This window comes from Rhea americana, unplaced genomic scaffold (assembly GCF_003343005.1).
Source record: "Rhea americana isolate MKP2758 unplaced genomic scaffold, rheAme1 scaffold_50, whole genome shotgun sequence".
Lineage (NCBI taxonomy): Eukaryota > Metazoa > Chordata > Aves > Rheiformes > Rheidae > Rhea > Rhea americana.
In genome coordinates this window covers 3,764,763-3,777,414 of record NW_028186646.1, presented here as the reverse complement: position 1 = coordinate 3,777,414, position 12,652 = coordinate 3,764,763, and the positions used below count along the sequence as shown (strand labels likewise).

The following is a 12,652-nucleotide window of genomic DNA, read 5'->3' as shown; positions in this document are numbered from 1 at the left end:
CAATCAAATGATTCCAGAGAAAACAGCAAATAACAAAAGTAAATATTTGTCATTACAGTTTCATCTATTAAAAGGCTTTCTGTAGTACAGCAAAGTAGATATTTTTGTTTTATATTTTTTCATAATTATTCAAATGTTAGCAGCTTGTAGGTATGTAGCTACCTCTTGTAAACAGGAAGGTTTTTTCCTGGTTTACTCTTAGCTGGAACATATAAATTCAAACTACTAAATAAATTTAGAGGGACAAGCCTTCTCCTATACCATTCTGTTTTGCTGAAATATATTTCAAATAAATCATCCCAATTGTTTCCAAAACAACTATGATCCATCTGTGTAAAAGAAGTGCCCGTGATGGGGATTATGCACTATAACCAAAGGAAAATATGACTGACTCAGAGACCTAAAATATACTAGTGATCAACAACTTAAGAAATGAATTTTAAAAGTAGTAAAGTAGCTACACATCTAGAAAATATTTCAATATTAACATTAAAGCTGTGGACAAAAGACTTTAGGATTACACTGACTGTTATATTAATAACCTTTACAGTAAGACTTCATTCTTTTATCATTTTGTTCCCCACAAATACAAGCAATGACATCAATTAATTTTAACAGCACAACCCCTGTCAATGAAGATGAACACAGCAAGAGGACCCACCGCACTTTCATATTTTATCTTTTACATGTTTTTCTACATCAGAATCAAATGAACATACAGAAGCTGTGTTCACTATAATTTGCTGCACTTTTTCCAGCAGCTCTATTTTAGTATCTTTACAGAATCTATAAAAATCTTCATGTGAGAGAACTGAAGAAAAGTTCTATAATATTTCCCCCATCTAACTCTGAAGCCTTTCCATACATATTTTTAGATTTAGATTTAACATAGTATTGTATATATCATTGAAAATTTCATTTTACAAGTTTACAAGAGTTCAGTGCTACTTTTCATACTTCTTAAAGCACATTTCTGGATAGAAAATGATTTGTAGTTAAATACCAAGTTATTTATAGCAAGTTTTTGAGGTGGTGGAGAAAAAGCAAGAGGGGGCAGAGGTGCCCAGCTAGAGCCACCCTTACTCCACCAAGGCAACTTTGCACTGTAGACACAACAGCAGACAGAACAATCAAATTTGGGAGACTATTTCCAGGTTTGCTAACTAGGCAGCTTTGTGCAAGGAAATTCCCTTTTCTGTGCCTCGGTTGCCCTAAAGTTTAGAGATCTACCCATTACAGGTAATAATTATTTACACACTAAGACACTGAAATGAAAATGCTGTCCCAAAAAGTAGAACTCAAGATTTATAACCTAATCTTTCTAAGGGAAGTAGACATGTTACTGAGTATTTGCTAGAGAGAAAAATTTAAGGCAAAGCCTCTAACCAGTTACTGAGAAAGCTAGACTAACACAGAAAACCAAGGTTATATCAAAAAATAGAAAATTGTGGATGAGAACTACTCAATTTACATAACAGGTTTTACTGCATTTTAACAAAAATATTAAACTCAAAACAGTTTGAGTAAAATCCCGTAGGTGAAAAAGGAAAAACAAACGTGGGTTCTTTTTAAGTTAGCACAAAAGACAGATATTCTTCTGTATTGCAATATTCTGAATTTAATACTAAGTACATCAGTTAACTGAACTGCAGCAGTATCCTTGAATTCTACTCATTTCTGCTAAGTTACAGATTTCTCCTTCAGTTCAACATAGTGAGGTTAAAAAGATAAGGCAGGACTTGAATCCAAGTGATCTACACGTCTTTAGCTTCTAAAACAGCTATTACTACCATTAGCAAATCTGGCTCTACGCAGCTTCAAACACACTGTGTTTACTGTATGAAATCACTACTCAGTGATGGAAATTGCTTAGGCTGCTATGCTTTCATTTGTTACTCCTCTGTTTGAGACTACATTTTAGTTGGAATTTGAGTGTAGAAATTTGCAAAATGCACCCCAAAAAACCCTTGAGGCTTGAAAACTTTACTCTGACGGTGAACACTTCCAGAATTTCTCATCAAATAATACTGAAAAAACAGCAAAACTCAGTGTTATGTTTCACATCTCTTTTTTGTGGTATGCTTTACTTTACTCTTACTACTCTTTGCAACCATGAACAGTAATTTACTAACTTGAAATAAAGTACAAAATAATCTCTGCTTGTCATAACAAGCTATTTCACACTCTCCTAGTATAATCCACAGAACAACAAAAACAGGATGTTTTATTTGTGTGTGTGTGTTTTGCACATGCAAATAAAAGATATTTCAAATGACAACCTAAAAAAAAAATCACATACAAATATTCTGCCTCTGTAACATCAACAGGATGAATTAATTTCGTTTCATTTCTTCAGCACTTTCAGATCTACCACAGATATCCTAAACCAAAGCAAGCAAGTTTACCTGAGCTCAAGGAAGTAACCTTCCTTTTTCCCTGTTAGTTTTTTTCAATTCCCCATGTTGATTCCATACTATTTATGGAAAACATTGAATAATAAAAACATGCAGCCTCTCAAGTCCAGGAAAGGAGCATTCTTTAAAGAAAATTCACACAGATTAAAGAGTAACAGTTTATTAGATATATCTCTGTAATACCATACTACTAGAAATGTGGACCTTACATTACATGTTTTTGAAACGAGAACAGTAGAGAAAACATAGCATAATGTGTGTTAGTGAAGCAGTGTGGCACATTATCAAGCAAGACATGCTGGAAGTAAGCAAGAGATACCCATGACAATGGGCATCTATCAGAATATGACTTACGGGCAGGTTTCTTGCCGAGTCCAAATACAGAATAAGCAATGCAGAAGAAAGCCCATCGTTGGCTTGGTCTTTATCAGCTCTAATGCTTGTTAGCACCTAAACCAAAAAATATATTGTGAACTGCCTTCTGCAAATCAAATAGCATGGTATCATTTCTGCCCCATCGCTGAAAAATACTTTAAGAATATCTCCCCAAACCCAAACATTCACAAATGCACTTAAACCCAATAACTTTTAATGACTATATATTAACAAATATAGATTTTCAATGAACTTCAACCCAACTCCTAGGCTTTTTTTTTTTTTATTATTTAATTGGACAAATTACGTATCATGGTCAAATTTATCTCCCAATCTAATGAAAAGCCAGCGGATATTCTCAAACTATAACATTAAGAGAAGAAAAAGTAGCCTTTTAAAATCTCATGCCACAAAAGCACTCTGTCAGGTATGATTATCTGATGTGTTGTAAAGAAAGTTACATTAGAAAAAAATTACAGGTTTATCTGAATTTATGACAGCTACAGAATTAAGTTACTTGTATTTTTTAACAAAGAAAAAAGTAATATTAGGATAAAATATAATGTGTTCCTTTAATACCTTGTCTAGATTTTCAGCAGTTGGCATCAATGTGAGCCATTCCAGTTTTAAATGCAATTTTCCTTTGGACACTTCATCCAAAGTAAACCACTAAAAGTTAAGCAAAGTAATGTGAAATAACCCGTCACCAAACACATATGACCGTAATTGGCTCTTCAGGATATTTAAGAAATGTTAAACCACAGCAGAAATTCAGTAGAGTTGAAATCTGTATAACCTGAAAAGACTCAATTCATTGTTTAAAAGTCACACTAAGTATTAAGACAAAGAATAGCTACTCAGCTGCATAATACAAGAACGATCATGCATACATTCTAAGATATCAGTTCTTTAAGTCTGTTCTTGAAATACAAGCCCTGGGTAGCATTAATATAAAAATCTCACTTACATCTAGGAAAAAACTTTCATTTTCCAGTAAGTTAGTTTAATTAGTGTAAGTCTAATAGTAGTTAATTCAGGCAAACAGTTGTCTCCTGGAAGAAAAAAAATCCTTGCCAAATATATAGATCACTGGTTTTTTTTACATTTACATAGTACTGATATTAAATGCCAAGACAAAAGAAGAATGGCATTGTTCTTTCACCAATTCAGATATCCTCTAAACCACTCCAGTTATGATCAGGGAGTCTATTTTTATAGCTTTAGGGCTGTTCATGCATATAAGGGATACTGGAACCATCTCTAAAATGAACAAGTAGACATACAGCATATATATATATTTTTAATCAAAACTTACCAAATACTTACCTCATCTAAAAGACGCTCCTTCTCAACTTCAATTAAATCTATCATCAGACTAGAAAAAACAACAAAAATAATTCCACAGCATTTTAGGGGCGAAGCAAAAAAGCAATACAAAACTGACCCCACCCCTACCGTGCCTGCTCAGTATTGAGGCTTCTACTGAGAGCAAAAGAGCAAACAATTATATTCTTTTAGCCAGCAATAGACGAAGAAGTTGGGAACGAAATAGCTGAAATAGGAGGGATATGGAATAATAGAAAATACACCTATACTAGAGCCCATTTTGTAGCTTGAAGGGTAACTGGCACATTGTGGCTCACATACATATGACTAAACTCTCAAAATAGTGACCACATCCAAACTACCCATTGGAAATAGCCCCTGGACATACGCTATTGACCCATTTCATGCTTTGGCATTGGCTAGGAGTGTGCTAAAAATTAAGCAGTACAGACAGCTGCATGCCAGTCCAAGAACATTTGCCTTGGCCTTTCATTTTACTAGTACTGATGTACCCATTATGATTAAGCTGCTACTTTTTTTTCCCCCCCTTCAGTGTGAGATTAGGGAAGTGCAAAGAAAAGAAGCCTTGGTACTACCTACTTCTTTAAATAAATGAGAAGAGAAGTAGGTACTGTTGCTCCTGTTAAGAGAGAAGGAGCTGGAAAGATAAGGGAGTTCTACTCTGTATGGAAAGCAACAATGGGAAGCTCCAAAATTCTGCAAGAAATAAAGGTGACAAATTACTGGAGAAAGAAGCTGACTAAAACCCAAATATGTTTATGGGTAAACACTAGAGGTAGGCCTATGGAAGCTAATAGTGAGCAATGTTTCTAAAAGCATTATAGCAAAATTATTTTTTTTAATCAAACTGCTAAGATCAGCTTTTAGATCTGAGTTAGCCATTTTAAAAATATGAAGATGAAAATGACACACAATTACAAAACTTTATCAATCTTGACTGAGCAAATAATCAGGATTTCATGCTAGGTTAAAAACATTAAAGCAAGTAGGGTTAATTTATTTTAAAAAAACTTTTCTTTCTGGATACACACAACACTTACCTTATTTTTGTATAAATACATATATGTACATACACACATAGACCCCATGCACATTTTTAACACATCTATTTATATAGATGAGCAGTCCAAAAAACTAGGAAGCTATTTACTATCAGAATTAAGAGATATGTAATTTATAAATTGAATAAAATAGCAGAAATAAAAATACAATAAAAAATATTACATCAAAATATTTAATCTCTTTGTAAATACCTAAAAGCATATATTCCATAACATTTACCTTCCCAGGAAGTCATCTTTATCTGGATCTTCATCAAAAAGCTCAATCTCTAGCTCTTGTCCTGGATGTTCATACACTAAGGCCTAGAAATATAGTAACACAGATGGCACCATCAATAGCAAAACAAACTAGCTTTAGTGAATGTCAAAGTAACAATGAAATATTAAATTGCAGTGCTTCTGTGAATTTATTAGCACACGTCAATAAGTAAATGCTGTAAAAATATGCAATTTATTATGAACAAGGCAATTTAAGAGCTTTTGAGATATGATTCATTGATATTAAGGGACTAAGGCTGATTTTTAGACTTGAGGCTCAGTCTAGAAAAAAAATTTACAAATCAATACAGAGTTTGTTTTGTTACAGAACTTTGGGGTTTTATAGGGAAACATTAAGAAATTTCTTAAAGAAATATTCAGAATATTTAATTTAGTAAAAGACTTTAGAAGACACCTTTACAGAACAAACAATATGATTTTTTAAACTGATTATACCTCATAAACTTCATTCCACTTAGGATTGAGATTTTCTTTGATGACCTTGCTTTGGAAAATCTGGTTGCCCACACGGATGATTCCATAAGGATCTGACTTTCCTTTGACAATCCCTTTTAAGTAGGTATCTTTCCCTTCCAGGTCCTGAGCTTCAATGAAGTGTATCCTTAGAACACCCTGAAAAAGGAAAAAAAAAAAAATGTTTGCTCTTCAGGTTACTATGTAAATAGATTTTTATGTTACCACAATTCATGCAATATATTTTTTAAATGCTCAATTGCTATTTCCTTAACATGAAGCTTATCTCCTAATTTGGATACTATTCTGTATTCCAAATATTTTGTAACAAGAATAATTCTGTTTTGGATTCCTACTACTTGCAGAAAGCAAGACCGGACACAGTAAATTGAAGGGTATCAATGATGATCCACATACACAACATACTTAAAGATTCCTGAAAAGAAAAAAAGTCATCAGCAATCAGAAACATGCCAGTTATATCAAGAAATTCCACAGTATTGGAAATGAGTAGTAATAAGCAGTAACAATTTTTTAGTGACGAGCACTAACAATAATTTGAGATAATATAAAACACATACTACTTAATTTTTAGTTTATACAATTCAATTATTCTTCATGGGTAATGCATGAAAGATTCTTGCAAGCCAGAAAAATAACCTTCTCCTTATTTTTGTTGTTATCAAGCATTAACTCCATAGAAATTATAAAAGGAATTGTTTATTTTTAAGTGACTGGATTCATGATATTGTGTACTATTGCAATAACTATATTTAGAAATTCACACGTATGTGCCTATCTTTAAAAATCAATACTACAAAAAAAATCCAAATTATAATTAATAGAAACATCCTTACCTTTGGTATAGGAAACCGCAACTGAGCGAGCTGCACTTCACTGACAAGGGGGACTGTAATTCTATTTGGAAGGACCAGGTAATTGGATATTATATCCAATATTATTGTATCTGACAAGCCACTATCAGAAAAAAGAAACCATCAGTTACTTCATGAGAATTAATTTTAAACATGTTTTATGTCACACTAGTATGTTGAGGCTGCTTGAACACGAAATTTTACAGGATCTCCTTTTTAGCCTGTATCATTTTGCTGCTTAACAGCCTAACCTTGTTTTCAACTAGAAGAAACATCTGTTTTTTTGGGGGGGTTTTTTGTTTTTTTTTGGGGGGGATTTTTTATTTTTTTTTGTTTTTTTTGAGACAGGATTCCTGCCAAAAGGGCCACCAGGTGGAAGCAGTTGATACAAAATAGCAGAAACAGGACACAGAAACAGAACTATTAAGTTCTCATTTTTCTGCCACTGCAACTACTTTACACCTCCCTCTAAATTACTCAGATTAAAAAGCTATTGCATAAGGCTACTTGTCTCCATTACATGTTAACGAAACAGTTATCTGGTATCTACTTTTGTACTTCAGTAATGATTTAACCACCTCTGAAAGTTAGGCACTGCTATATTTTTAGGAAATTAGACTGTCACTCAAAACAAACACAAAGAAAACACGCTCTGTGAACAAGTAAAATAGAGCCTATTTCAGGCAAAACAGGTTTTATGCTGGCAAAAAGGGAGCGGCAATACAATCACTGGTAACAAATCATTAAAAACCCAGCCCCGACCTTCCCTTCCCCTCTTCTCCTCCCACATAAAAAATCTCCTAAGCTCAAAGTTCACCCAGTTGGGTATGAACTGAAATATACTGATTTGTTGTCAGACAAACACCACTGTTTACCTGCATTGCCTACACTGGCAAAAATGTAGAACTGCAGTGGTGCAGTTCACCATAGATTGCAAGCACCTAGGCAGAGTTCAGTGGCACGTGCCAAAGGTCTGAGAGGCAGTGCCAAAAAATACCAAAGGTATTTCTGAATTACAGCTGCACTCTTGCTACAGCTCCAGGGATAAACTGCACATGTGATTTCTCCTAGTAAATACACTTGCTTTAAGACTCCTTCTAAAGTCTTTCTGAAATTAAGATATAGATAACATAAGATGTTTAATTATTAAGAACATTATTGTGTGGAATCACCTGGAGAAGTTTCTCTAAGATTGGATCTGCACTTGGGAGTGGTTCTGATTCTGCACCTGGCATACTTACAGGAACATGAAAGTTACACTGTAGCATAATACATACTTACGTTTCTTTTCTGGAAAGAAAATTTACTGACAAACAACAAACATAGTATAGTAGAGAAGGGTAACAGAACTGATCCACGAAATACAACCTGGCTCATTTTAAATTTGCATTGATGCTTAATACTAGAGACCTGCAACCTGTACAGCTTATATCCCCTTGGCTGCCCTGCTCCACCACAAAGGCACCCATTAGGAAGGTCTAGGAAGAGTAAGCACTATACCTTGTCAAGCTGAACTCTTCCCTTAACTCATACACAGGAATCTACACCAGAAACCTGGTCTCTAATTTGTAAGGGAGACATCTGCATGAAATTTCTCTCACTAAAACATTTCACTGAAACTTGTGTATCACTAAAGCATATTAAACTCCTAAGAGAAAGTTTCTATCTGTGTTGGGTGCTTGGTCACCAGCTAAAAGAGTTGAGGCACAGTAGGTAAAAATCCCATAGTAGGTGAAATTCCCATATGAAGACTAAAACTATATTCTTGAGAAATTTTAGCCCATAATGAGAGGTTTTAGAGTTCAAAATAAAACACAACATAATAAATACTTAATGGTAAAACAATAACAAGAACTTGTGATTACAGACTGAACCGTAATGGGTGGAGTATTACTAGTTAACCTCAAATATTTTCCTTCTGCGCTTGTCATTACTAAATTATAACAAAACTAGATTTGCTATATTTATTACTCCAAGAAGAAAAGAATGGTAAATCCAGAACATAAGAAAACAGGCTACTGGCCTCAAAAATGTAACACTAATACTGATTAGGAAAAAAAAATATACTACTGATACAATCAACAAAAGCAAGGTTTGTTGGAAGAGGTAGTATCTTGTCTGGCCAATTCATTTAACTAGGAAGAGCAGGTGGTCCCCTCTACATCCAATTATTTGGCTGTAACAATGCTGCTTTGTTTATTTGCTTACAAATCTTTAGGTTATACAAAAAGCAGTATTTTTTTTGGCAGCAGTTGCCACAAAAATTCATTTACAGACTAGTCACTGCACCTATTTTATCTGTGGCAGTTTTCTTCATCACTTCAACTGTAAACCTAGAGAAACTATTATTATATGATAGAACATGACTGACCTTTTAATGGCATCCAATACACTAGAATAGAGGAAACAAGGCTGCAGGAAGATCAATGCATAGGTCTATGCAGACCTGTATTTTTTTACTCTGAAAGAGACTACATTGGGCAATTAGGCTAATATACTGCTCAGAGGAAGTGCTTCCTCTCAAATCCCGAGCATTCATTCATATATGTCCTAAAACAGGAGTGTTCATTTTCCTTCCTTTTGCTAGATCCCAATTTATCCAGTTACGTTCACAAATGATACTATGCATGAACACTGAAATCCTATAAATTTAGTTTCCTAAGGCAACTAATACCACAAGATAATTCTGTGAAGATAAGCAGCTTCCTTTAGTCATCGTTGTAACACCTAGCTTTTTAATCTTTCTCAATTCAGTTTTGCTAAACTTCAAGTTTTGAACTTATGAGTGCTAAACATTCCGTGAAATGGGCCAGGAAATTAGCTCCTACCTTTTACTAGGCTTGAGATAAAAGACAAAATTCTCAAGCACTTTTAACATTCAAAGGAAAAGATCTGAGGTGATGGTAACTACAAGAGCAACAAGCATATGTTGCAGGAAGAGCTTTTCAAAATACAAGTCTGATGACACATCTCCAGCAGATGTTAGGTCTTCAGATATCAGATTTGTTCTGTTGCTGCTTTTGTTAACTTCCCTACCTGGTAAGGAGAGAAAGCTTTATCTTCTGTAAAGCACATACCTGAAGCAAGGACAATTACTAGATAAAACTCTCTGACCTAGGTCAGAGAACAGCAAATAAGAGCAGTGCAAGAGAGTCAGTTATGCCATATCTACCTACTTTGAAGGAAAGGTGATCATGCCCTTCCTTAGTAATTTAATTAAAATCACATATATTATGAAGTAAGTTGTAGGCATAAATAAATCTATCCTAGATCTAGCAGAAAGTTCAGAGGTATTAATTCATATTCAAATGGAGAACTACAAGAAATTTCCTTAAATAATAATAAGAAATGCCTGAAAGATAGCACAGCTTAGTCACTTGTAGGATTCACAATCATCTACACTAGGACCAAACCTCAGTTTTACAATTCAGAAGGTCTTTCTCACTATTTTATCCCAACAGAAAGACTAATTTCACTAAAACATCTGAGAAATGAATCTGAATGAATGAATGGGCATGATAGAATTTTCCGGAAAGAAACCAGGCTCATATATGAGGAAGCAGATACTCAATTTCCAAAGAATGGAGAGCTGAAAAAGAATACTGAATTTTCCACGTTACGAATTAATGAACACTAAAATAACAGACACTTTCAAAATGCATCAAACTTACATGTAATACCTCTACCACACATTAGACAACTGGAACACTACCAGTTGAGAAGGATTCTTTATCAGTACAAGGCAAAATGACAGTATTTTTATTTAAAAGACTAAGAATAATCTATGGACTACAAAGAAACAGAAACCACTGATCAAACAATACAGAAATTAGTATCAATTCAAACCCTTAACTGGATGCATCATTGATAGTCAGCTGTTTTTCTCAGCATCCTAAAAACTCTTAAATCATTTATTCTTAGTTATGATAATAGAAAAATTATTTTTGCAGTTCAGGGATATTAGAGCAATATCAAATGCTTTAGACAGAATTGAGCTTTTGAAACCATTTGCAAGAACAAACTCCTGTGGAAAATATTTGACAGTTACCTACTCGTTGCATTGCTCTCTATTCACATTTAGCAACACTTACTAATTTTTTGCGACAGCATAGCAACTCTGACTTTTCCTTCATTTTCTTCTCTTCATCCTGCAGAGACAGCACATCTCGGACTGCAGGGATTACTTTTACGCTGTCTCAACTAACTGTAACAGAACTCATCTTTCTGCTACCCAAAACAACTCCTGACAGCACACGAGGCTTCTCGCTGCCTCCTTTCACATACAGATTTTAATTCCACTCCTCCTTTTGTGTCCTTTTCCTAGTGCAGTCATAAGGAAAGAGCAATGGAAGTTGTTAACAGCTGACAGGGAAGCTTCCAGCAGCAAATGAAGAAATGTGGCAGAAATCATTTGCGAAGAGAGTACAAGGAAGCAGTTTAGCATGTAGCTAACAGCTATAGGACTAGAGAGGTACCTGTGTCCACAGCACTCGTGTTCGTCTTTGCTTATAACCAACACAATATGTCAAATTGTCATATGAAGATCTACAATCTATCTTTAAAGTCAAGAAAAATACAGCTCTGAAGAAATTTACTGGCAAGGCAGAAATGAGTCACCTCAGTTACAGTTGCCATAGAAACTATACCAACTCTAGATTGCAGTTATTATACATGTATGTGGCCACGCTTGGTTGCTCCGGAAACCATAAACTTGAGATATTTAATAAGACTTTGTTTACATTTGAAGTTTTTGTTTTTTCAGTCAAGTAAATATGTAGAAGGATATGAATCTCAGGAGCCTAGTAAACTTAAGTACTAAATGCAACTTTGTTAGCGTTACCTCAAAATAGCAAATTATTACTCAGGAGCTGTATTTTGGAAACCATTTTCTCACTCATGAAGAAAACCTCTTTCTTCTTCAGCAGTCGTAACCACGCTTGAAACATAAGCAATTTTGGCAGCCATTAACCTACTTAACACGAGTTCTAATTTCAACCTGTTCAGCTGGGATTTCCTAGAACAGCTTCAAATGTCTAAGCAAAGCAAAAATTGTTTTAGTCATACCATTGAGCACTAAAGGATTCCTAATTCCTAAATTCAAACTCTTCCTTTCAAACAACAGAAAACGATCCTGGAACCAGCTAACTTTCTAAAGTCTGGATCAAATAAAAAGGCTAGTCACAAAACCCAAGTGTATATCAAACCCAATTATTAGCCCATTAGCTGTTTTCTTTAATATTAAAAAATCCAGGTAATTATAACTTGAAATTTATAAATGGCTTTGATCTCACCAGGACTGCAATAGTGCAAAGCCAAAACAACTTGGCTTTCTCTTCTTCATTTTTATTTTCATTTGTTTCTTTTTAACCATTTACTATTTCACAGAGTTCTGAATCGTGACCACCGTTTGTGATTCTTCTAGCTATAGTCAATATTTTCACTACTTTATCTGATTATCACATTAAAAAAATGAAAGTTTTGAAAGAAATACTCAAAAAGTTTAGAAAGTCTATTTAACTTGATTTTGCCTTAATGTATTTTCTATTACCTTTACACAAACAACTGGGCATTTATATGCATACAAAACTATAAACTAAGATGTTATGAATACACGGTATGAAGAATAAGGTTCTTTGTCATTCCAGTGTTCTGAGAGCTAGGCAGATAGGAAATCCACAAGACTGGTAATCCGGAAAGGCTGAGACCACTAAAAAAGAAAGCTAAAAATTATCTTTTTAAAGTATTTTAGAAAGATCTGTTAGACAGACCTCTTTTTCCTATACCCTTTTTACAAATACATTTTCCATATTCTGCAATTTCATATAAATCTTAACCAGGAGGTAAGTCT

At 34.2% G+C, this 12,652-nt stretch overlaps 1 protein-coding gene across 4 annotated transcripts in view; it reads right to left on the bottom strand.

Moving 5' to 3' along the window:
- ESYT2 (extended synaptotagmin 2) overlaps positions 1 to 12,652 on the bottom strand; it is a 97,161-nt gene that overhangs the window by 24,656 nt on the left and 59,853 nt on the right. For 3 of the 4 annotated variants that reach the window (XM_085317702.1, XM_085317699.1, XM_085317700.1), the window contains exons 8-13: positions 6,787 to 6,907; positions 5,912 to 6,088; positions 5,418 to 5,500; positions 4,116 to 4,164; positions 3,369 to 3,458; positions 2,769 to 2,864 (exon numbers count right to left, since the gene is read on the bottom strand). In XM_085317702.1, the coding sequence (XP_085173828.1) occupies positions 2,769 to 2,864; positions 3,369 to 3,458; positions 4,116 to 4,164; positions 5,418 to 5,500; positions 5,912 to 6,088; positions 6,787 to 6,907 (616 nt within the window). The remainder of the gene's footprint in view (positions 1 to 2,768; positions 2,865 to 3,368; positions 3,459 to 4,115; positions 4,165 to 5,417; positions 5,501 to 5,911; positions 6,089 to 6,786; positions 6,908 to 12,652) is intronic. The other variant, XM_085317701.1, reaches the window with a different exon arrangement.